Here is a 25,604-nt window from a genome sequence, read left to right as displayed (position 1 = left end):
TGTCTGTATGCCTGGGCTTTGCTTCCCCAGCCAATTCGCCACAGTGGGCTGCCTGAGGACGCAAAGGGCATGCATGCAAACATGCCTGGGTTCCCTGCCTAATCTCGGGAAGGGAAACAAAGGCATTTAAACCCAACAGCTGACTGGTGGCTTCGGCTGTTAAGCTTGAAGACCTTGTTTTCAGTATAGCTAAATGAACCCAAAAAAAGCCAGATGATATCAGCTTTTTCGGGTTCAGCTATACTGGTAGCCAAATACAGATCTCTGATCTATATTCGGCTTATGTGATACCCGAAAAACACCAACAAGGTATTGGGGGGGGTTGGTTCGGCTGTTGCCGACTGCACACCCCTATTCCGAAGGTGAATGGTGGGTTATGCTGGAGTAGCTCATCAACGCTTGGGAAGCCACAGCTGAGCAATCCTGAGCTTTCTATTGCATTTTATCTTGCCCATCATCTTAGGAACTCAGGATGGAGTACACGGTTCTCTTTTCCTCGGTTTTGTTCTCACAACCAGTCAGATCAGACAGGCTAAGAATAAATAGTTCAAAACCATGCAGCGAGACTTGTGCCTGCTCAGTTTGCTAACAGTCATCACCCTGTGGAATGGCGTGCCCGAGGAGGCCAGGAAGGCTCCCACAGTCCTAACAGTTTGCCAACTATGTAAAACAGAATTATTCGGGGTGGGGTGGGGATTTCATAAAGGAAACAGGGTTATATTATACACACATCATGCTTAGTGCTTATGGTCTGTTCAGATGATAGCTCCGTTCCAAACTTCTGCAATCCGAATCCTATTACATTGCTTATTAGATGTATTTTCCTACTGAGTGCACTGATTTGCATTGTGTAAATACTTATGACAATAAATAAATGGATGACTGGGGATTTGAACCGTGTTCTCCAGGCTTTAGGGTTTTTTAGTTTAGAAAAAAAAGAAAACATGGGTAAGGACGAGACTAATACAGTAGACAGTTATGTTCAGGACGCAAGAGAATGCAGTCCAAAAGAATGCAAGAGCCAGTGGCGTCGTTGTCAGAGTGCTGACTAGGCCTTGGCATACGCATGTTCAAATCCCCACTGGCCATGAAGCTTACAGGGTGACCCTGGGCCACTCACGCTCTCTTAGCATAACAAAGATCACAGGCTTGTTATGAGGATAAAATGGGGGCAGGGGGAGTGGCGGTGGAGAACCCATGTATGCCCCCCTGGATTCCTTGGAGGAAGGGTGGGATTAAAAATGCAACAAATAAACAATTGCTACAAGGTATTAGCAAGACCTCAGGCTAAACTGGCTTTGATGAAAGGGGCTTAGACAAGTCCTTGGCTCGATCATCAGATATTAGCCATGATAACTTAGTGGAGCCTCCAGGTACAGAAGCAGTATGTCATTGAAAACAATCAAGATGGGAAATACAAGATGTATTTAGAATTGTAAGGGCTGGTGATGCTGGTACTGGAAAGCAACTTCTAGTACCACCCCCACCCCCCTGCACACACAAGGGCTGTGCCAAGTGGAAATGTTAAATGCGTTCAGGGAACCACACTTTGGGAAGGTGAATGGAAAAACTGAAATCCATTTCACACAAGCCTTTTAAGGATGCTGAACCATCTTGCTGACAAGACATCTCACAGACACCCAACAGTCCGATGTTTAGCCAGTACCTGTTTTTGGTTTTGCAGACCTTTTACGCAACTTTGTTCATATGTCGTTCCCTGAAGCCCTTAGTCGGGCTTTGTGGGTGTGCTAATCTGATAATGTAATTTACTGTAAAGTTGCTGGAAATTCTAATAAATACATATTTTGTCTTGAGCTCGGGGCACATCGTGATTGTCAAGAACCAACTGGAAGAAAGGCTGAGTGCTGGTTGAGTGAAATGCCTTTTGGGAGGGAACAAAACGTGAACAGCTTTGAGGTCTTGGGTACAATGTAAGAGTGCTACTTCTCATATTGCATTTCCTTCTGCTATGAATGGCTTTAGACCCAGTGGACTGAACCCAAAAGGTTCTGTTCTGCTGCAGGCGAAGCCTTTCTCTAGTGCAAGGGACCCCTTTTACTGCAAACAGGACCATTCCCCTGGCAGAGGGCTCTTCATGCCAGAGGAAGATTCTACTGGGAGCAGAGTTGAACCTTTGGGATCAATCCCTCAAGTCTGCAATATTTCTAAGAACTACTTTGAAATTGACTTTTCAACAATGACTTCTTCACCATTGCTTGAGAGATCAGTGGAGTAACAACAACAACAGTGTGATTAACTTTAATTATGAAGTTATGACTCAAGAGAAATTAATTCTTCGCTTATCTGATTATTTATTGGGACACTTATGGTCGAAAGGAATGGCATTCTGAGCTCAAGACTCTAGTTCTAAAGTTGTAATAATTAATGTTGAAAGAAATTATTATTTGCTGTAATGGACGTGGTGAGATTTAGGCCTGATGTGAACAAGAAGCTAGAGAGACAGAAGCACTTTGCTGTGGGACTTTGCACTGGCATTCATTGAAACCAGCCCGCAGCCTGTACAAACATGCTTATTTAGCATACCAGACCCTGGTAGTCCAGGTGGGAATTGCACTTGCGCGGGTAGCTTTGCATGGGTAGCAGGTCAATTTGAATGCGATAGCAGCCTGTACAAACATGCTTATTTAGCATGCCAGACACTGGTAGTCCAGGTGGGAATTGCACTTGTGTAGCTTTGCGCGGGTAGCTTTGCACGGGTAGCAGGTCAATTTGAATGCGATGTTGTGTGCATGCAGAGTCCCACTGGTAAGTGGTTTAGCCTCACCTGCAGCATGCTGAAATCAAGCCTGTGAAGTGGGAACTCAACCCCCTCCCCCCATCAACATATTACTAGAAAAAGGGTAACAGTAGTGCAATTTTTCTTTAGTGGTGCCACAGAAAAGTCAATTTGAGTTTAGTTATGAACCGAGCCGTTTATCTTAAGTGAGAAGGTCTTAACTGAATACTCAGCCTTACGTAATTAAGAGGTAGCATATTGGACAACGTAGCTTCTTTTGTGAAATAACTGAATACTCACAACTGAAGTCTAGAAGATACTATAAAATGACATGCTAAATAATTGGGTTCAAGGGGAGTGCAACACTTTGAGAAACAATGTTTGTGAAAATATTTATACTTCTCTCCCTAACCATGTATTAATGTACAGTTCAATCTTGAGACCCAACATTTACTTTAGTGCAGGTAACAGCCTAGCTGTTAAAACAAAATACACCCCCCATCACGAGAGCTGTTTTTCTCCATATCCCCCAGTTCACTTTTGAAGACTCTAGTATACATGTCAAAGAGGAAACAGGTGGGAAGAACTAGATGCTTATATACCATTGTTTGCTTGGGTTTTATTTATTATATTTATTTAGAACACTTTTAACCCAATTTTCTTCATGCAATACAGACCCAAGGTTGTTTCCATTGCTGGGGTGTAGCTACAGAACAGCATTCGTATCTACCGTTAAAAGTGCTATCTTCATAAGAGTAGAGAGGGCATATTTTAAAATGCCCCACTGCCCCCGCAGGTCTCTTCCTCTCCGAACTTTTGCCTTCCACAACTTTTCCTCCTGTCAGCCCTGATCCATTTTGTCATCAGTTGCTACAGAAATTGATCTCAGTTTTTAGCCATGCGTGGCACTTCAAACTAGATTACATCACAGACGTTAATAATACTTGCCTGTGGCGTATCTTTTTGCATTGATGTGGTGATTTTAAATTTTGTTCGTTTACTGCTGAAGCTCATATTTAATGAAAAAGTTGATTCTGCCTCCACATCTTCCTGCAATAAGAAAAGCATATGTACTTCACACACACGCATAAATGGTGCCAGATAAATTAGCAGCCAGCACGTTTCTCAAGAAGAGTGAACAGCTTGCTTGAAAAACTGCATATGGTTTGCATCTCCTCTGTTGAAAACTAAACATATTACCACTTATTCTGTTTGGCAAGCCCGAATTACTTAGTCAAATTAGAACATCTACATATCTGTTTAAAATTATTCAAACGTAATAATCATTTCACTACACTTAATGTGGTTGTATTGCAGTGGGTTGCATGGGAAAGAGCAGGTAGAGAAAGAGGTATTTTTCTCCCTTTCTCACAATACAAGAACTCGTGGGAACTCCATGAAATTGCTGAGTGGTCGGGTTAGAACGGATAAAAGTACTTCTTCACCCAAAGAGTGATTAACACTTGGAATTTACTGCCACAGGAAGTGGTGGCGGCTACAAGCATGGACGGCTTCAAAAGGGAATTGGATAAGCATATGGAGCAGAGGTCCATCAGTGGCTATTAGCCACAAGGTATAGATAGGGACTCTGGGGCAAGTGATGCTCTGTCTTCTTGGTGCTTGGGGGGGGGGTCAACAGTGGGAGGGCTTCTAATGTCCTGGCCCCACTGGTGGACCTTCTGATGGCACCTGGTATTTCTGGCTACTGTGTGACACAGAGTGTTGGACTGGATTGGCCTTTGGCCTGATCCAACACTGGCATCTCTTATGTTCTTCTGTTCTTAATCAAAATTGTTAACAAAAGTAAAATACCATAAGTAGAATAAATGGAAAACCATCAGGACATATATGACTATATCAATTTTGGTTCATTAGGATCGTACAGTAAGAAAACAAACATCTTATGTTTTCCTTTGGTATCTGTGTGTGTGTGTGTGCACGTGTGCTTGCGTGCCTGGAAGTCATGGTTGACCTCTGGCTACCCCTAGTGGGGCTAGGAAGTTTCAGAGAGGTGGCTTGATATTGCCTGCCTCTGTGTCCCTGCCCTGGTATTCCTTGGAGGTCTCCCTTCCAAGTACTTGCCGGGGTTGGCCCTGCTCAGCTTCCGAGATCTGATGAGACTGGGCTTGCGTGGGCTATGCAGGTCAGGGCAAAAATCAGATCCTTACAGATTTGTTTCCTGACCTGGGTGTGTTACAGAAACTGCCTTGGTTGCCTTAATCAACTATCTATACCTTTCCAAAGTGGATTGGGGTAGTGATAGCAATACGTTGTGGTGGATCTGGTCTTTCTTGGAGGGTAGGCCACAGAATGTTGGGAACTTGGGGACTTTCATTCAGTGCTGTGACCACTGGCCTGTTGGGTCCTGCAAGACTTCATCCCCTCCCCCCCAATGCTTTTAAGTTCTTCATAAAGCCATCAAGACGTCTGGGTTGCAGTGTCATTGATTTGCAGGTGATACCCATCTCTCTCATTTTCCTCTGTTCAGATACAACAAATATCTGAAGGGAGTGATCGGCTGATGAAGATGAACAAAGGTGAAGCTTAGTCCAGACAAGATGGTTGCTGGTTGGGTCCTGCAGGAAATGACCCCTGGATACAACAAATATCTGAAGGCAGTTATCGGCTGATGAAGATGAACAAAAGTGAAGCTTAGTCCAGACAAGATGGCTGCGTTGCTGGTTGATGGTTCCACTGATCCAGGTTGTGGGAGTTAACTGCATTCCCCCTGAAGGTTCAGGTGTGCCATTTAGGGATACTTCTTGATCCAAGCCTTGCTCACAGTCAGGTGGCGGCAGTGGGTAGGAGTATCTTTTATCAGCTTTGGCTGGTATTCCAGCTGCATTGCTTCCTAAATAGATCTGACCTGGCTAATTACATGTGCCCTTTTTACATCCAGATTGGACTTCCGTATTACACACTATATGGCCTTTGAAAAGCTCTCAAAAAATCAGTATTTTTACCCAGTTATTGCTTAGAACTCACTGCTGGAAACAGATACTGGATTTACTTGAAAGAAAAGTGATCCCTAACATAAGACGATGATCCCAAATGTAAGACGACGGTTCCCTTAAAAAGAGTTATAAACAAAAAAAAGGGTTTTTTTTACTAGGCACAGCTGTAACCTGTATGAGAATAGGGCGTGGGATAGGGTGGGGTATAATAGTAATAATAACATAACACAACCCCTCTTTTTTTCTTTTTTGATGGCATATGTGGAAAAAAACTAGACTTGCACTGGAGTAAATCGCGTAATACTGATCCTCGTGCTAGATTTGCCTCAAGGCAGTGAGCATTTCAGGGTAGAGCTACTAAAGGACCATCATTTCTGATATGAACCTAAATGGATGTGGAGATTTCCTAAGTGATGCTCTACTTAGAGTGCCATGAGTTTGCCAGGCGCCAACAGGTAAGAGGGCACCAAGAATAGAGAATTTCTTGTCTCAAGAGGCTCAATTAGCAGTATCTCAATCTACTTTTGAACTTCAAAAACAGTTTACCACATGGTGCTTGAGAAATATAAATTCAAATATATTTGAGGTACGTGTATATTCATTTGATTTTTTGCCTGTTATTTTCAGTAGAAACCCAACTAATTTAAATAAATAAAATAAAATAAAACCCCAAAAGATACCAGGAAAACATTCTCCTTAGTTCTTAAGGAACAGGATTCCAATCCTACAAAAACAGGATTCAACAGTCCCCCCAAAAAACCTCTGTGAAAATGCAAGTAAGAGAGAGACAAAGACATTCTGTCAAGAAAACGTTCTATGCCCTTTTTGTGACTTGCCTTGTCCGAGTCATGGTTGATCATTTTGACATCAAGTAATGACTTGATAGTTTTTGTCAGTTCTTTCTCATTCATCTGTGTACTGTCTTGAAGTTCTTTGTAACTGACCGTTTCACTGTTGTTGAAGGCGAGCAGCACCGCCATTTGGTATGTCGTGACCATGGCTACATACGGTTTGCACAAGTAATTCATTTTTACCTCCCCTGCAAATCAATGGCACATTTTAAAAAAATACTTTGCATAGGAATGTATGAAGCATCCAAATGGAGCAAGACCACAGCAGCCATGAAGCTCAGCAGCTTCTACTCTGATAACCAGCAGCTGTCAAGGGTCTCGGACACAGAGAGAGGAATTTGCCTGTTCCCTTCCCCATGAGACCCTATTCCTGGCGCTACCAGGGACTGAACCTGGGACTTTCCACAGGCAAAGCAACATGCTCTACCAAGAAGCCAAGAGCACTCCATTGATGTTGCCAGTTTAACAAGCACCATCAGTAAGGACTTGTATTAAAAATAATACATGGTGGCATCCTTTGTTTGTTTTGAGGGCAGACAGGAAGCAGCCCAAAGTCTAGCCTAGTGGAGAAGAAACAGCAGTTTAATCTTCTTTGCAAGACTGTAAGGAAATTGGGAATGAGTGGCAAAGCAGCCTGAAAACTGACAAGTGCTATAGAAGTACAGTTAAGAGTATCTTTTCTAGTCATCTCAATTACCAAAAGCATTTTTTTTTGCATAAAACTTGGTTCGTTTGGGCTGCAGAGGCTCCCTTTATGCCGCTGACAGGACTGTAATAACGATAGCCCACTACCCTCAATTGCATTTTTATGTACATCTGCTTCTCTTAATGCATTCTTTCATGTTGGCCATCTATCTAGGCCAGCCTTCCTGAACTCCAACCATTATGCAAGACCAAAATCAGTCAAGTGCTCTGTATGCTTGACCTTAATTTGCTCCAAACAGTATGCCTTTTCTTCAAACTATGTTATTAAACTGGGCGTTTTCTTTGCAAAATACCCAGCTAATAATGTAAAGATACTATCTGAGCAGCAATAAATCTTACAGGTAAGAATCAAAAGAGCTAAAATTAAGATACCTAATTGAAATAATCAGCACAAAAACATATTTAGTTTTGTAAGAGAGGATTATTTTAATTCAATAATATTTTAACTCAGAAAACCTCCAAGCACGGAGAGGTTACAATCAGTGAGAACTATCAGTAATGCACATTGTGTAGACTTTTCATACTGTTAAAAAAACATGCACACACTTATTTTTACCTGTGCAGAGGTAATGTAACCAGGTAAGTTTCCTCCCACTGAAATGCTGACTGTAAAATAATTCAAACTGTAAAACAAAATCATTCTTCAGTCAAATATTTTCAGAGATCCAAGTCTTCAGGCAAATATCTCAAGACAATTCTGATTAGTTCAGACCTTAGATACCCAATAGGCAAAAAATAAGCATTACATTTCTCAACACGAGGGGAAATGCAACATATATTTGGAAAGTTTTTATCCAGATGAAGTAGCATGTGCTAAGAAAGATCAACATTTATTAAGAGTTCTAAACCCTCATCACCCCAGTCCTCAAGACTCAAGAGTGGCAACAGTACTTAAAATAGTAAAACACAAAAAGCCTTCATGGTATCACGTCCATTTCTGGATACAGAAGAAGAGTAGAATGAAAAGGAGGAAGAAGAGGAGGAGGAGGAGGAGGAAGAGGAAGAAGAGGAGATTGGATTTATACCCCGCCCTTCACTACCGAAAGGAGTCTCAGAGCGGCTTACAAACTCCTTTCCCTTCCCCTCCCCACAACAAACACCCTGTGAGGTAGGTGGGACTAAGAGAGCTCTTTCAAGAACTGCCCTTTCAAGGACAGCTCTTATCAGAACTACGGCTTGCCCAAAGTCATCCAGCAGGTGCAAGTGGAGGAGTGGGGAATCAAATCCAGTTCTCCTAGATTACAGTCCACGTACTTAACCACTACACCAAACTGGAGATAAAGCACAGCTTACCTAAATATATAGATACACCAGCACAGCATTATATATACTAAAAATGCATTTCTATAGCACTTTTCAGTGTTTACAACACTTTGTGGTCTCACTATAATTTGTTCTCAGAACAGGTTTAATATGCTAGGCTGAGAGACTGCTCAAGCTTCACAGCTAAACAGGAATGTCAACTTTCACACACTCTTCAAAACTGTACTCTCCAAGACCAATCCAGCTCTCAAATCCCTGCACTTCCTACATTCCTCTGTTGCTGCTACCAGCCCTAAGCCCTTTGAACGGAGGAATAAACAAAGCTAATATTGGTATGACTTTTACACTAGAAATGCAATTAACTTGCACAGTAATTTGGCAAAAATCATCATCATCAACTAAAGCACAGCTGCTTTCAAAAGGACTTTGCACACACCATGATACTTAAGGGCAGTTTTCATAAAACAAAACAAAACTGCAACACAGCTGGGCAGGTCACTATCATCCCCGTTCTACAAGAGATCTGAGGTTAAGTGGCAAAAAAAGAGGACTTGACCAATACCAGAGAAGAGTTCATGGTGAAGGTGGGACTTATTCCCAGGTCACTCAGAACCAAGAGCAGGAGGGTTCCAGCTCTTGACCCGACCTAGTGATTGGCAGTAATTCTAATTATGCATGTGTCAGTAACTCAGAGTCCCCCTGGGCCTTCTCTGGAACACAGCAAAACATCACCAGAAGAGACAGCATAATTAGGCTTTGTTGCCCTGATTTCCAAATCTTTTGGGAGTCAGAATGAGTTTCAAAAACTGCTACTGAGCTCTCAAGCCAGAGGAAACCATGACTGACTGACCTATAAAAGGTCTCTGAATTTCATTATTAGAAGGAAGAGCTCAAAAATGCGCACATGCATTTCTTCTTGTCTTCTCTAGAGCGGACATCGGAGTTTTAGAAAAAAAAGACTAGTATATGTTCAGGGAATAGCTATCAGCTTAGAACTTTCAAAGAGAGTTAAATCATATGAGAGAAAGAAATAGCATGAGATGCAGTGCTTCCATGGAAATAACACATTTAATAATGCAACAGAATTGAGAACATTCTGGATTTTATCAACATGCACGGAAATTACTGGTGGGAACAGGAATAAAACTTGGCAATTCTTCAAGTGAATCCTAGTAATACTTTATGAGTCACATTATACTAATTATATAAAAATGAATCACAGTATGAATGGTTTGCTAATTATCCACATATTTTTAAAAAAACAAACAAAAAACCACGTATGCCATGAATGTGTAATCCCAATGGGTCAAGTGCATACCATATCTTAATTAGCCATTTCAGTTATAGTACTAAAAATGTTTCATATCTTTCATATTAAGATGTGCCATTTCAGTTATAGTACTAAAAATGCTTCGTATCTTTCATATTAAGATGTGGTCATCATTCACAAGCTTACATTAATGGCTCATTAAATTAAACTGATAGCTAAAAACTAAAGATTATGAAAATGACATCAAAGAAACGATGGTAATTGAATTTCCAATCCTCAAGGATTAGAATTTATTGGGCCATTCCCCACTGCCACGATAAAATTTCAAAGACAAAAAGACTAAGGAGACTTGCAATTTCAGAGCCCCCCCCCCCCCCCCCCCCCCCCACCAATCTGAAGCAAGCGCAGAAAAAAGCCATAATTCTAAGCATATTCATTTCCACTGCTCAAATAAATTAAAAAAACAACAACCAAGATTTAGAAAGCAAATTGCTAATTAAAGTAACATCTCAGAAACAGCACAATCTTAAAGGCGGCGGGTGTCCAGTAAAATATTTGGCCTCCCCTGCTGAAGACACCATCTCTACGTGGCCCGGATTGAACAAACTTGGAATCCAGCAGCACCAGTATCAGAGACTGTGCAACATTTGGTGCAATCTGTTTTTAAGTCCCTTGTTTTAATGCTTTAATGCACTGTTTATTATTGTGTTTTGGTGATGCCGAATGGCCTAATTATTTGTTGTGATCCACCCTGAGCCTGTTTGTGGGGCGGGCGGAATATAAATTTGAAAAATAAATAAATTAATTAAAGCTCTTATTAAGATTGCTGCTAGAATTCCCAATTCTGCTTGTCTACAAGAAAAGGCTGATGTCAACTAACAATCTGCCTATCATTCTCCTCATCATTATTCACCATGCAACTTCATCAAGCCCCAGGGAAGTATAAAGGGGAGAAAGACAGATCCCTTTAAAGCTGTCACGGATCACCCCAGAATGCCCATTTGAGATCACGCAGAACTCATGTGGTCTCCGTTATTGCTTTATTAGGATGAACAAAATATGAATTCAGATTCTGTCTGGGAAGTCAGCCATGCCTTACATTTTTAATGAGACAATTTGCATTTTAGACACATGTGTATACACCAACCATTTAACAAAAGTTCCTCCTCGAAAGCTGCATGAAATGTTTTAAGAGAATTTGGCATGGAAGAGTTTCAGAGCAGTTTACACAACTAATTTTTAAATACTTCTGATCAGGGTTCTTTTTTTTTTAAAGGAGGTGCTGGAACTCTCAGGAGGGAAATGAAGTTTTCAATATTTATACAGAAAAGTCATGAACTTTTAAACATTTTTAAAATAATTTTGTCGAAGAGGTTCCGGAACTCTGTTCTGGCATGTTCCCCCAGAAAAAAGCTCTGCTTCTGACCCCTGCTCTGTCAAAAGAGTGCAACATTTTCGGAACACACTTCTGCTTCTTAGGTTTGGTTAACAATCTCAAAACACGATCAGATCGACTATGAGCAATCCAACCCCGCCTCTATAAACTGTGTTGGTTGTACCCCTACCCCTAAGTCTATTTTAGCTCACGTTAAGTATTCCCTACCGAAACCTGTGAGAAAACATCACATAGCCAGTGCAGCAGCCACTAGAGACAGACTGGACCAGGGAGCTTCAATTCTGCTGCAGACATAAGAGGAATCTTTTGGTGTCTCAAAGACCCCCAAACTGGGAACTGTTGCCTACCCAATGCAGTACAGTTTCCTGGACTAAGACAGGCATTTGTGATAGGCATATCATGATCACTGAAGACTTGTACTTACATACTGCACGGTTCCAGTATCACAAAGTTTAAATTGCATTTTACTACAGTGTATGGACAGGATAATAGAAGCAGCTTCACATGGTTTCTTTTTGTTTTGATACGTTCAGCCACATCCTAAGCACTGCAAAACCCCTAACTTTAAGATGCCATGTGTCGGATAATTATTTAAGCAAGCTCAAAACTGAGCATCCATGTTATACCTTTATTAATCAATGTTCCTGGAAGGGAGTTCCGTAAAGTCTGAATAAAGCAGTTGTGTTGGATGATAGCCTGCTACCCCATATAAAAAGGGCACACACATTACAACTTCGCTTATTATACCAGAATAGTATCTTCTGTTTCCAAGATCTGTACTTGGGTACTGGTGTGTTGCAAACTATTTCTGGAGTTTATGCACTAACTGAAATTGGTTACAGTACTCTGTTAAGCACATGAACTCTGTTATGGTTTTAAAGGTGTGCACAAATCTATGGCACAATTGCACTGCAGGTATTGTGCCCACATGTGGATTCTGAAAAGGATTAAAATCACTTCGCTTCTCTGACCCTCAAGTGGGCAGCATAACAGGCCTTTGTGCGCACCTGCACAGACTGTTTGTGGGTAGAAATGGGAGGGTCTGTGTGCCCCACTCCCTTTCAGAGCAATGCAAATTACCTGTGCTTTGAAGCAGAAATAACAGACATCAAATAAAGAATGAAGAATGGACAAAGTAGATGCACACAGACCTCTTGCACCCTAGTGCATATAGATGTGTGATTCCCCATACTGTCAGAAATATAAAAACTGCAGCTCTTTAAAATGTGGCAACTCACTAGACCTTACAGAAATGTTTTATGAGTATGGCTTCCTCCCTACCATTCGAAGAATCCTGTTCATTTAACATATTTTCCTGTCAGATGCTGGAAGGCCACAGGCATAGACAGCTTTAAAAGTGGATGAGACAGATTCATGGAAGACAGGTCTAGTGGTGGCTACTAACTATGGTCACTGAAGGGATCCTCATTCAGAGGCAGTCAGCCTCTGAATCCAGTGCCAGGAGGCAACTTCAAGGGAAGGCCTCAACCTCTATGCCCTGCTGTTGGACCTCCAGGAAGAACTGCTTAGGCACCGTGTGAGCCAGGATGCTGGACTAGATGGACCACTGGTCTGATCCAGAAGGGCTCTTCTTATGTTCTTAGGGTATGCAATTCACCTTTCAGGAATATGACTGCCCAATCTGTACTGCAGGCCAAGCCCCAACAATGCAAATAAATTACTTTGCTACTACACATTCGAACAGGGGCAATCCCAAATGAACAGCAGTAAAGAGTAGCAGTAGCAGCCTGGCTCCTGGACTTTCCTCTCCACCACTTCTATTCCTAATGTCTGGAAAGAGAAACTACAGGGCAAGGCCAGATAATCAAGGGGCAGGAGTTGCACACAGGCTATGTTTGGGATCACTGTTCCATGTGAAGTGGGTGTTCCGTGTATCATCTACTGTCCATAGAGAAACCTGGGGGGGAAAACCCGACTGGCTTTTCCCTGAACAAATTACAAGATCTGCCCCAATTAAACGTAAATGATTACTGAAACTACCTTGACATTTTGGTACCTGTAAAGAAGATATGTAACAAGAACTGCCTGTACTTTAAACTGGCTCTTTTCTAGAAATGTGCTGGACATCTCAGCTAGGAACGCCCAATCACCCTGGCCAGAGTGATCTTCTATTTATTTTTAGATTTGATCACTACTTTCCTTCAGCACATCTGGGGACTTGTGAAGAGATGCATAAATCCGCAGCTGAGGATGTTTTTTATTCCCTAGTAAGGCTCTCCTGCCAACCTAGCAGTTCGAAAGCAAGAAATTGCAAGTAGATAAATAGGTACCACTTCAGTGGGAAGGTAGCAGCGTTCCGTGCGCCTTGGTGTTTAGTCATTCCGGCCACATGACCACGGAAATGTCTTCAGACAGCGCTGGCTCTTTGGCTTTGAAACGGAGATGAGCACCGCAACCCTAGAGTCGGATTCGACTGGCTTTCGAGCAAGGGAACCTTTACCTTTACGGCTCTAACATGTCCCCAACCCAGAAACACTTCATGAGTGATACAAATCAGGATAAAGGAATAAACCTCCAGAGGTGGCCATAACAAGTGGACAAGGTCAGGATCTTTACACCTTTAGAGCTGCTTTTATGGGACAGTTTGATTCCTCACCTGTCAACTGGTCTTCTTATAAATACAATCTGCCAATCCTGCCACTGCTGGGAAGTCCTGGGCATAAGTGTTGCAACTGAGGTAGCTATTTAGAACGCTCTTGGAATCCAGGTCCCAGCCTATAAAGGCAGAGAGCACTTCATACTCCCAGTAGATTTTTTTTTCAAAGTCTAAAGACTCCACATTTAACAGTTACTGCCTAGCAACAAACAACAGGAGTTTAAGACTGGTGGATGGCTCCATGAAGAAAATAAACACCTCACAGGCAAGGAACAGATGCTTCCCATCTATGCCTAACCCACCAATCCTGATACTGTGTGGATCAGGCAACGAACAGAGAAAAAACAATGAAGGGACAAGATGTGTCTATTTAGGGGGGAAAGCTAAACGTAAATTTGTGGGCAGCTGAGATCATCCTAGGGGAAGGGACAGGAGAGGTGACTTTGTCCCATGAGTTGAGTGTAAATCCAACCATGGAAATAACTTACAGGCAGACAGATATATTTTCTCCAGTACCTGAAAGGAAGTTAAATCAAGATCTACGAGACTCAGCTTCAGTTTTCTAAGATCTGAATAAGCACAGAACACAGAAGATTCTTTTAATTTAACTTGCCACTTGGAAACAGAACAAGCTATTCAATGGCTTCTTTCTCTGCTGTGACAAAGCTGGGGCAAGAGGTTCACTTTTCAAGTGCACAGGAGGACTAACAAGTGGTCCTTGAGAGCACTGGATATTATGTTAAAAGGAATACATGAAGCTGCAGACATACGGCAGTCTACAAGCAAGCTCTTATTTTAGGGAAAAATAACACCCCCTCACCAAGCAAGAAGACAATAGGGTCAGGATAAGATTTCAACCAGTCTTAGATAACAATGTGCATTGGGGGGGGGACATGTCGTATGATTCCTACTAATGGGACTATAAGCTTGTAATTATTAACAACACCTGCTAGAGAAAAACAACATGTGAATTCTAAATTCAACCGTATTAATAAACAGTAGACATGAAAGATCTCTTTGTTCTGTTGTGACAGTGGAGGGCTATATTGGGCCCTTCTTAAAAACCATGTATTGTGTCAGAAGGTCTTCAAGAACATGGATGATGTTTTTTTGGGGGGGGGGAATCTGTGACACAAGGAAAATAACCAAGTGGTAGAACAATAAACTTGAATGCTGTCTTTTATTTTAAAAAACGAAGTAACGTATGTCAAGGCAGAACTCCCACAACTGTTAGGCTCAAATATGATCCAAGGTAGAGGAATGAAACAGTCCACTGAGAAAAAGAAACTGTGATATGGTGTGCAAAAGATAAAGTTATCAAACAAGTTATGTTTTTGTTATGTTGCCCCTTTTAAGTCGTGGGATTTTTCCTCAGCCAAGACTTGATGGTAGACAAATATCCAAAGTGGTGGTGGGGGGACCCCCATTACAAGTATCAACTCTATACAAATAAACAATCTCAAAATATTGCTGGTACACTAAGTGGATCTGCTCTTCTATGTGATAAACGTCTCTTCTGATTTAACATTCAAATCCAGATATCTTGTCCTCTTTGGACTGTTTGGATAGAAATCTCCTTGGATTCTACACAGAAATCTGTTGTATTGAACTTATATGGTTTTCCATTTAGTAACTAAAATCTGTAATTTTGATATGTAACCTGATAAGTGAATGTGTTAAAAAGTAAGATTATATTGAAAAACAAGGAAACATAATTTGTTTGATAACTTTATTTTTTGCACACCATATCACAGTTTCTTGTTTTCAGTGGGCTGAGGCTCAAATATGATGACATATGAATTTGGCCTTTGTGAAGGACATTCTCTCAGCAGAGTCAGCAGAACCAGGTAGGCTTCACCTAAACACCCTAAGTTACATAGAGACCAGGCTTTTCATGTTATACAGAAAAGCATGAACTACCTACGTGTCCAAGGAATATCTGTGCATCACTGAATGAATACAATAAGCCTGATTTACATCCAGTTACATTCAAACATGTGGTCCCGTGATTTTATGGATACTAAGAAAAAAATTATTTCTAAAATGTGGACCAATTCTAAAGCATCAGGCTCCTTTGGGCGTTAGAAGTAAACCTCCATCTATTCATCACAGATGAAGGCCAGATGCTGAAAAGATGAATGCACACGGCCATTGTTCTTTCAAGGAATGCTTTTCCTGGATTATGCAAAAAATCTTAAGCATGTGGTTTGGCTAGCATGAAGGGGTACTGAAGAGAGCAGGGTGGGGTGGAGGGTAGCTCTGAATGCAATTAAAAAGTACCCAAAATTGGGCTCCGGAGAGAAAGGAGAGATTGTATTTTTTTTCGGCTAGCCAGGAAATAAAGGAGGAACAATCTTTCCTAGGTAACTAAGTTAATTTGCTTCTGTGTTGGATATAAAAGAACGAGAAAAGCAGTGAACCCAGTAACAGAACTACCGAGATACGGCTAATTTATTGATGCAACAACTTTCCAGCAAGTCATTGTGGGGAAACCTGCAACAAATACCTCATGCTAGAAGGATACTTAGGCCGCGGACACACGGGCAGGAAAATGTGGGGGGGAAGCGTGGCTGTTTGCCCCGGGGCAAAATAACACGCGGTTGCGCCAGCAGACGTACCGTGGAGGTCCCGTGGTAGGGGGAAGGTGCCGAGCACACCACAATCCTGCGCCGCGGCAAAGAAGCAGCATGGCAAACTGGTGTTTTTTCCTCCGGACACCAAAGTGTGCGCATGCCCCGTTTGGTGTTCGTGCGCATTCAATGGACAGTTGGGGGGAAAAACCCTTTATACGAGGGGGCATGGACGGGTGCTGGAACTACCACCGGAAACGCAATCAGATGCCCGCCCTTGCCCCACGGTTACCGGAAACTAGTACCTCCAAGGTACTAGTTTTTAACCGCGCATCTTTGGCGGGAAGCCTCGGGTTCGGCACGGGAGCTCTACGCTTCCCAGATGCGGCGGTGAGATCGCACCCCGAAAATCCACCTATCTTCCGTCTCTCTAGCATGCCTAATGCTCAGTGTGACCGCAGCCATAGATGCCTTCTGGTCAAAGCCAGTATAATTACAAACAGAGAATGTAGTCATTTTGTCTCTCTCTCTTTTTTGGGGGGAGGGGGAGATGCTTGAACTTGGAAGAAAGAATAAATCTGAATGACTCAAAATGGGAATTTCAAAGTAAGGAAGGTTTGTTTAATGGCAATTTATAACTGGGGGGCCACATTCAAAGTCACCGTTTTCCCGCTTCACAACAGGAGGTTAATGCTACAGTATTTGGAGATTACCACAGTCCTTCCATTTACACCTCCAAGGATGCAAGGCCACTGGACAGCATTCTGGGAAGGCACCTGAAGTCAACCTTGGTTTTGATGACCATGATATAATATGCCATGCAAACGATTTTTATATAGCAACATGGCCAGGTGAAGCATGTTAAACCCCATCTTTAGACGGTTATCAAATCTGCAAGAAAGCTCCTACTAACCTACCATCTGTACACTTTTTTCCAGTTCCTGAGGAATTGCGAACGTAGATGAAGGAGCCTGAGTTAAGGGCCATGCACCAGCCTAGAAAATAAACACACCAATACATTACAATGCTTTTAAAAAGAAAGCATCTAGAAAGCTGCAATTCCAGAACATTCCAATGCCGTGATAGCCAAGTTAGACCCAAACTCTTCACAGCAACTCCATTTCAAATTATAAAACACAGTTAGGGACCTTCCAAATGAAATTTTTAAGGTGTACTCCCAAATGCTGGAGTGCTGAATCTGGATGAGGGCTGAGAGGAGAGGAAAACTAGCCCTTTCTCCTCTGCACCATTTCCCCAACTTCAGTTGCCCTCCTGGAACTGCTATTTGTAGTCAAAAGACAGAAATCAATCAATGGAACCAACAGCAAATAAGTAAAACAGGGAAAATGATGTATGGAAAAAAGTTAAATGCACTGCACTATTATGGTGCCTTGCTATTAAGCCTTTAAAAAAAATAGGATGGCCATAAATAGATGTCTAGACATGAGATTGACTTTGGCCCTAACTTCTAAAGGAATCAGTCAGAATGGTTTCGAGGGCTTACAGTTATTTCCATTTACTCAACTACTCCGAGGGAGAAAAACTTCGGTGAGGAGGGGGTAGCCAGAGGCTATAATCTGCAGAAGTTTCCAGATATCTATATCCCTCTGCAGTTAGCTCAATATTTCACCCCACTAAAGCTAACCCTTTGGCTCAGGCTGAATGTTCCTGTTACCCCAAATGGAACTGATGAGAAATGACTTCAGCCTTCAAGGGTGGAGAGAGAGGAAAGGGGGGGGGGGGGGGGGGGGGAGAATGCCAAAGCTGGTGAAAGCCAGCATGGCAAAGGTTCACAACCCTGCTATCGTCTTGTCTTCTCAGTTCTTTTTAGGCCACCCAACTGGATATTACTACTTATATGCAGCTTTTCTTCCTAGTGAGCCCATCTGGGGAGGGCGGGATATAAATCTTAATAAAATAAAATAAATAAAAATAAAAGTGACTTACAACATCATTCTTCCCTTCTCCATTTTAGCCTTACAACCACCACCCTGTGGAGTAAGCGAGGCTGAGAAATTGTGACAGACCCAAAGTCACCCACCTGTAGCAGACCAACACTCTACCTGCTACATCATGCTGGCTCTGGGTAGATGCTAACATATTGCCCCTGACAATCACTGGACAAGCACGGACGGTGCTATAAGTCTATTTGCTGCCGCATGTTTGTAACAGGTATGTTGAGAACATTCCTAGATTCCTGCTTTGTTTTCCAAGAGGCATTTGTTTTGCCTGCCCCACAACATGTAAAGCCGTTGTCCTAAACATACTTCGAAATAACTACCACTGAAATATATGGGACTTATTTCCACGTACGTGTGTTGGTTCAAGGTGCTCTGTTTAAGCACTGCACACAACTTCATGCAAAACCATTTAATTAATATACGTGATATAACAGCTATGCAAAACCACACACACTTATACACACACACGCACACACACACACACAGAGAGAGAGAGGCATGCTTTGATACCTGAAGAACATATATTTGGAAACTAATTCCCAAATCTACAACGGTGTCTTGATTTTTTATGAAGTTGTTGAATTTATTGTTGAGATCAGCACTAACACTCATATCCGTGTACATTCGATGAAGCTTGCTGGTGAACTCGTAACCACAGGCTTGCTGGGAAAAACAAACAAAATGTGAAGTTAAGGCAAGGCATGATGTTCACAAATATTAAATGACTCGCTTTTAAAAAACCCTACACAATATAGTGGATTAAAAAAACAGTCTCTTTAATGAGTAACTTTAATTTTTTAAAAAGAAAAACTTTATATAGATCTATGAGGTGGCCTCACTTGGAATACTGCGTACAGTTTTGGCCGCCGTATCTCCAAAAGGACATTGCAGAACCGGAAAAAGTGCAGAGGAGGGCAATCAAGATGGTTAGGGGGTTGGACCACCTTCCCTATGAGGAAAGGCTGAAGAGTCTGGGACTTTTCAGTTTAGAAAAAGAGATGGCTAAGGGGGGACATGATAGAGGTTTATAAAATTATGCCTGGGATGGGGTTGACAACGAGAACTTTTTCTCCCAAAATTCTAGAACTCAAGGGTATCCAGTGAAGCTGATGGTCAGCTGGGTTCAGGATGGACATAAGGAAAAACTTCTTTACACAGAGAGTGATTAAAATGTGGAATTCGCTGTCAGAGAATGTAATGATGGCTGCAGGAATAAACAGCTTTAAAAGTTGATTAGATAAGTTCATGGAGGATAAGTCTATCAATAGCTACTAGCCATGGTGACTGAGGGGAATCTCCACATTCAGAGGCACTCAAGCCACTGAATCCCAGAGCCAGGAGGCACATCTGGGGAAAGCCTCGACCTCTCTGCCCTGTTGTTGGCTGTCCAAAGGAACTGATTGGCCACTATGTGAGACAGAATGCTGGATTAGATGGATGATTGGTCTGATCCAGCAGGGCTTTTCTTGTGTGCCCGTGTAGAGTTTTCAAGGCAGGAGACCTTCAGAGGTGGTTTGCCATTGCCAGCCTCTGCATTGCAACTCTGGTATTCCCTGGATGGGTACTAACCAGGGCCAACTCTGCTTAGCTTCTGAGATCTGACAAGATTGGTCAAGCTTGGGGTATGCAGGTCAGGGCACATCTTTTATAGTAGTAGAAAAGGAATTTTAAAAACTCAAAAACTGCTCTGGGCATGGGGGTAAGAAACTATGTTTCTTCGAAGAGAGAGAAGTACTATGAGTCAACTGTACGTGTGACAGCCACACATGCATCTACTGCAGTGCGGGCTGCAAACTTTGGTCCGTATCAGATATTACTTCAAGCATTAGAGAAACTTGCAAAACCACGACAGAAGTTCCACGGGGTTGCACATAGCCGGGGTTGCCATATTATGCCTTTTATTAAGACCCATCAAAGTAACACAAAAAGGGCATGCAACCACCACATCTCTGTAGTTTCTGCTGGGTCGAAAGTGAACCCTAGGCAATGGAAGCTACGCTATACCAAGCTGTACACAGCTTTGGACGGAAAGTAGATATCATCTCAGGCACCTGAGGCTGCCAGCTCAAAGCACCTTGGCACCATCTGCTGGCTGCGTTCTAACATGACATCCTGCCGTCAACTAAAGACAAACATATAGGGGACAAGCCACCACTGGACCGTTACGAAGTTAAGGCAGAGATCCCAAGCACACTTATGAAAGCTCAATTCAGTTTTGTAGCAGTATGAAGCATGAACGTGCTTAAAGCACGAACCACGGCTACTGTTGTACAGCTGACGAGAGTTCTGGCAAGCCTGTAATTACCTTCAGTTTGTTAATCATAGCTTCTTCGGAGTCCATGGACATGGACAAGCCATGGATAAGCCGTTTCGCCAACATTCTGGCATAGAACTAGACCAAGGGAAAAAGAAGAGCTCAGAATGTGTCTTATTTTTATTTTTAAAAATCTAGTCTCAAAAGTGAAAGTAAAACGAACACCTTTTTGGAAAATGGTCACTGACCTTTTGGAAAACGTCTTTATCATCAATGTACTTGAAAACAGTAATGAAGCTGGTAAGTTTGTCTTCTACTTCATTTTCCGTCATGCCTTTTGCTGATTTTTTAAGCAAGTTGTCACAATACTTGGCCAGCTCAAGTAAAAAAGAAGGAATATTTGTCAAGGTGCTCATTCATAACGATGATCAGGCCACATTAATAGAAGGAGTGCCTCCCTTCTGAAGCCAAGACATATTTTGTGACTAATACTTCTAACCCACGTAGCACATTTCAAGGCTTCACTGCTCTTGACGCACTCTTTCAGTAATCCTTACAAAGACTCTGTATGTCTAAAAATGTGGGCTACATTCACACACATACCCTGCCCATGCTTAAACATGGAAGGGGGAGGTTCAATTTCCATGGAGTCCCCACTCCAGATCCAGTTCCATTCACCATATCTCACGCCACCGACGAGGTTCCTTTGGCCCTTAGTGCTGCAGAGGAATGCAGCTGGGAATCCAGAGAAACAGACAAACAGAATTCTGTTTGTGGGTCTCTGGATCCCACCCTGCTTTAATATTGGTCTCTTAGTTAGATGCACTGGCCGTGAAAGGCCCTTGAGGAACGATACTGGGCAATATAATCTGAACTACGTTTACGCTTTAATTGTAAATCTTAAAAGATTGCATATTACTTACCAGCTCAGGTGCTTTGCAGATGGACTTTGGTTCCCTATAATTCACTACTGATGTCAAAGCCTAGTTCGGGAGATAGGAAATAGAAACATTTGTAAGGATTTTGATTATATACACTGCAAGCCAAGTTGGGTTTATGGAATGAAACTTCAAATGTATTGTGTGGCTCAGTTAAGACAAACTGTGGTTAATAAGCCACTTGTCAACCATGATTTGACAGACCCAAACCACAGTTAGCAAGTAGCCCGTGTAACCAAAGTTTACGGTCTGAACTGAGCTCAACTGAGAGTTTGTGCATGACAGAAAGGACTGCACATTTCCTCTTCTATCAAATGCTTATCTGGAACACTACTCAACTTTTGAAGGCAAGACTTAAAAAAACAAAGTAGCCAAAAAAGCACCTCTCCACAATATTTTAGACCCTGGACATTTTAGACCTTTTACAGATCCTTGTGCTTCAGTGAATTAGGTTAATACAGTGTCATAACAGGAATATGCTAATCATTTATAAGATCACTTTCATTATCAGTGGATTTCAATGCAATGTTTTTATTTACAATACGCATTTGCTTCTAAATTGTCTTCAAAATATTAAATTGAAACATGACATTTTGTTTTGTCAAGTGAGTAAAAATAAAATAATTCACAGCAACTTAACTCATGGTAAACAAGAGTCTATTTCTCTACCGTTGTTCAATATCTCTGTTCAATGAACCTGACAGAATTATTCACAGAACAACATTCTGTCCTCACCATTAATTGATGATATAGCTTTCTCACTAGGATTACCTTATCAAGGGCACTCATAAAGCGCTGATCCCCATTCAAAACGGTGTTGATGAGCTGAACAAATTTACTGTGTACTTCCAACACTGACTCCACAAATTGAGTGGGCATCTGAGGATAGAATCACAGGTTTGATGAATACAGCACCGGCCAAGCAAATTGGTAAGACAGAAAGTTTCAAGAGTGAAGTTTAACAAACTAGCCCAGTTGCAGGGCACAACTGCCACGTTCAATTTACACAACACAAGAAGGTAAGCAGTGAGCACTCATAAGAAATTCATCAATTACCTCTTTTTTCTAACAATAAGAAGCAGGGTTTGCACAGATCACACAGAACAGTGTAGTGATCTTTAGCAATAAGATCAGCATCGTTTTACATTATGGTTAGAAGAGTTCCATCCTATGGTATCCCTGGTATCAATTAGCATTTTAGAATAGGTTGCCATTGCCAATTGCCTGAATCTATGCTTAGCTGGAAAGAGGCTAAGGGGGCACCACTAGTGGTGGAAAGTGCTGTCGGGCCATAGCTGACTTATGGCGATCCTGTGGGGTTTTCAAGTCAAGAGATGTCAGACGTGATTTGCCATTTCCTGCCTCTGTATAGTGATCCTGGGCTTCCTGGGTATTACCATCCAAATACTAACCAGGGCCGAACCTGCTTAGTTTCCAAGATCTAATGAAATTGTCCTAGCCAGGGCCATTCATGTCAGGGTAGGGGCACCACTATATATCTGCTTTTAGGTGATTATGGATACTGCATACACATGGCGATTTTTCACTATATGTGGCTGCTGAACTGGAAAAACACAACTTTCCACTTTCATGTTCTTTACATTTTTAACTATCAGTTGGTTCGGTCCTCCCCAATGAAGACACACTCACGTTTTCCTGAGAAAGATTGCTGGTTGCTCTAAGGCCCTCATCATGGATATGGTTTTGTAGTTCCTGAATCATATGAGGTAAGCCACTTGGCACAGCATGAAGCAACGTATACATGTTTGCCATGTCTGCAAGAAAGACACGACACAGAGTTTACAGAACGCACTTTAAAAAATGAAGCATTTCCAAGTCTTCAGCCTTCAAAGCAGCAGAATGATTTAGAAGCTACTCTGTCTTTTCTAGGCTACTAGGCGGTGAAGAGAAAACACACCAGCCTGTTTGGTGCAGTGTGGTTAAACCGCCAGATAAGGCCTGGAAGACCTGGGCTCCAATCCCTACTCCATCATGAAGTTCACTGGGCCACCAAGAAGCAATCACTCTCTTTCAACCTAACCTACCTCACAGGGTTGTTCTGAGGATAAAATGGAGGAGGAAAGTACCATGAACACCATCCTGAGCTCCTCAAAGAAAGGGTGGCTAGAAATACGACAGATTCATGAACAAATCAGATCTTAACAAGACAGGGAAGAAAATCAGTAACACGCATTGCAATAAGGAACAGCAAAAAAAAAAATCTTAACCTTTCCATATGTGTTTTTTGTGGATTGCTCTGCCAGTAATCAACAACTGAGCAGCCATGACTCACCTGACATGTCTGTTCCCTATTCTGTGCTCTCACAGCAAAACAAACATGAGAACATTCATCGCACCACAGAGTATAGACTGTTTTTCCTACACAGGGATCCAGCAGTCACTCCCAGGTTTACTTAGAAATACCGCTAATATTCCTATGTGTAATATCTTAAGTAATATCTTCTCCAATATCATCCATATCTTTGACATCACCCAAACAGAGTATTTTGCATGGAAGGTACACGTTTGAATAGGGCTTGCTGGCAGAATGAACCCTGGGAATTATTTGAATAACTATACATGTGGGTGCCCATATGTGTATTACTCATGTTCATTCTATAAAATATCTGGAAACTGTGTTACTATGAATGAGAAAAGATTATAGAATAAAAACGAAGAATCCCCCTGCAACACATGATTGATCTGCAGTATGATAAAACTTCATGTTCGGGTATCTTTTATTCTGGCTTAATAGTCATAGGCCATACACCAAGAAGCATTTAGGAACTGGAAATAACAACAAAGCTAAATTTAGCTACATCAATTGTGCAAGTTTTGCTGGAACTACTTAAAAATTACCTTCATTTATGAACATCTGAAGTGGCCGAGTATTTTAAAAGCCACTTTACAATGAATTTCTCTCTGTGCTGCGGCATATTTTTGGACAGCAGAAAAAGACATGTGATAATGAATCAACCAGCAACAAAGCACAGTAACAAAAGCGCTGTTCTGGAGGCGTCCTAAGGAAGCGACCCTTCATCTAAGCTGTGTGGAGTGCATTACAGACCGCTATCATATATGACCCCCTCAGTTTAGAAACCGCCAGCCTGCAGAGATATTGCAGGGCTTCAAATACAGATGGGTATTGGATTCCCACATAAAGTGGGGCACATTTCCTCCCGACATCTTTAAATAAAAGGTCCCAGTCCTGTTTGAGACGTTTCTCCGAAAGTTATACCGGTATTTGTTTTGTGAAGCCTCCAACAATAACTGGCTGAGTTGATGAGAATATGACAACTCATGAATTTTCTGAGAAAAAAAATGCTGTCAGGTTTGCAGCTGTAGGGACAGTTGTAGGTGTTCCTTTCATTACCTGGCTCAGGAAATCCATCTCTCTATCAGAAAGAGTGGCTGGATCCAGACCAAAATGACAATTTCCACGGATTTCGTCTTTCTGCTGCAGACTACCCCCTCCGTGCCTCAGGGTCCCCCTATGCCCGAGAAGCTGAATATTCTGGAGATCAGTGGGAGGAGGGAAGCGGGAAAGTTCCATTCTGCCACTGGAAAATTTAGTCTGGATCCAACCCAGTATCTCCCAAGTTTTTAATCAGACCTATCCCTGTCCTTGTCTGAGAGTGAACGGATGGAGTGCTTTCAGTTCTACTTGAAGACGAGGCACAACATTCATCCCCACCGACAGAGAGACATTGGCTACTTGCACTCCCAGAAGCTTCTCTAAGGACCATTTCCAACCAGCCTTGTCCTATGGCTTGTGGGCTGCCAGGTAGTCTTCAGGTTTGACCTCATCCCCCAGCAGGATTTCCTTGTTGTTGTCGCTGCCCCCCCCCCCGGATGCCTTACAACTGAGTTTATAAGCACACTTTGAGAAGCCGCACGTATTACCCTATCCTGGTCTCTGCACTTTCCAGTTTAGGAGAAGGATGGGATAGACTTGTCTTTTCTGCAAAGGGATTCCCCTACCCCCAAAGTCACTGTGGAAGCAGACTGCCCAAACAATTCCAGAGGGACCAAACATTGTGATACTCATCAGTATGGATTTCCCTGTCTGGACTGGGGCACTTACATCA

At 42.1% G+C, this 25,604-nt stretch overlaps 1 protein-coding gene across 1 annotated transcript in view; it reads right to left on the bottom strand.

Annotated features, from left to right (window-relative positions):
• The window catches only part of CUL2 (cullin 2), a 48,682-nt gene that overhangs the window by 2,086 nt on the left and 20,992 nt on the right, over positions 1–25,604 (bottom strand). The window contains exons 10-19 of the mRNA XM_015405519.1: positions 23,167–23,291; positions 22,288–22,395; positions 21,502–21,561; positions 20,827–20,955; positions 20,630–20,716; positions 18,835–18,987; positions 17,281–17,358; positions 7,804–7,870; positions 6,528–6,730; positions 3,686–3,787 (exon numbers count right to left, since the gene is read on the bottom strand). Coding sequence (XP_015261005.1) covers positions 3,686–3,787; positions 6,528–6,730; positions 7,804–7,870; positions 17,281–17,358; positions 18,835–18,987; positions 20,630–20,716; positions 20,827–20,955; positions 21,502–21,561; positions 22,288–22,395; positions 23,167–23,291 — 1,112 coding nt within the window. The remainder of the gene's footprint in view (positions 1–3,685; positions 3,788–6,527; positions 6,731–7,803; positions 7,871–17,280; positions 17,359–18,834; positions 18,988–20,629; positions 20,717–20,826; positions 20,956–21,501; positions 21,562–22,287; positions 22,396–23,166; positions 23,292–25,604) is intronic.

The sequence above is a fragment of the Gekko japonicus genome, unplaced genomic scaffold, assembly GCF_001447785.1.
Source record: "Gekko japonicus isolate JY-2015 unplaced genomic scaffold, Gekko_japonicus_V1.1 scaffold2507, whole genome shotgun sequence".
NCBI lineage: Eukaryota > Metazoa > Chordata > Lepidosauria > Squamata > Gekkonidae > Gekko > Gekko japonicus.
The sequence above is the reverse complement of the archived record's forward strand: the minus strand, read 5'-3'. Positions and strand labels throughout refer to the sequence as shown.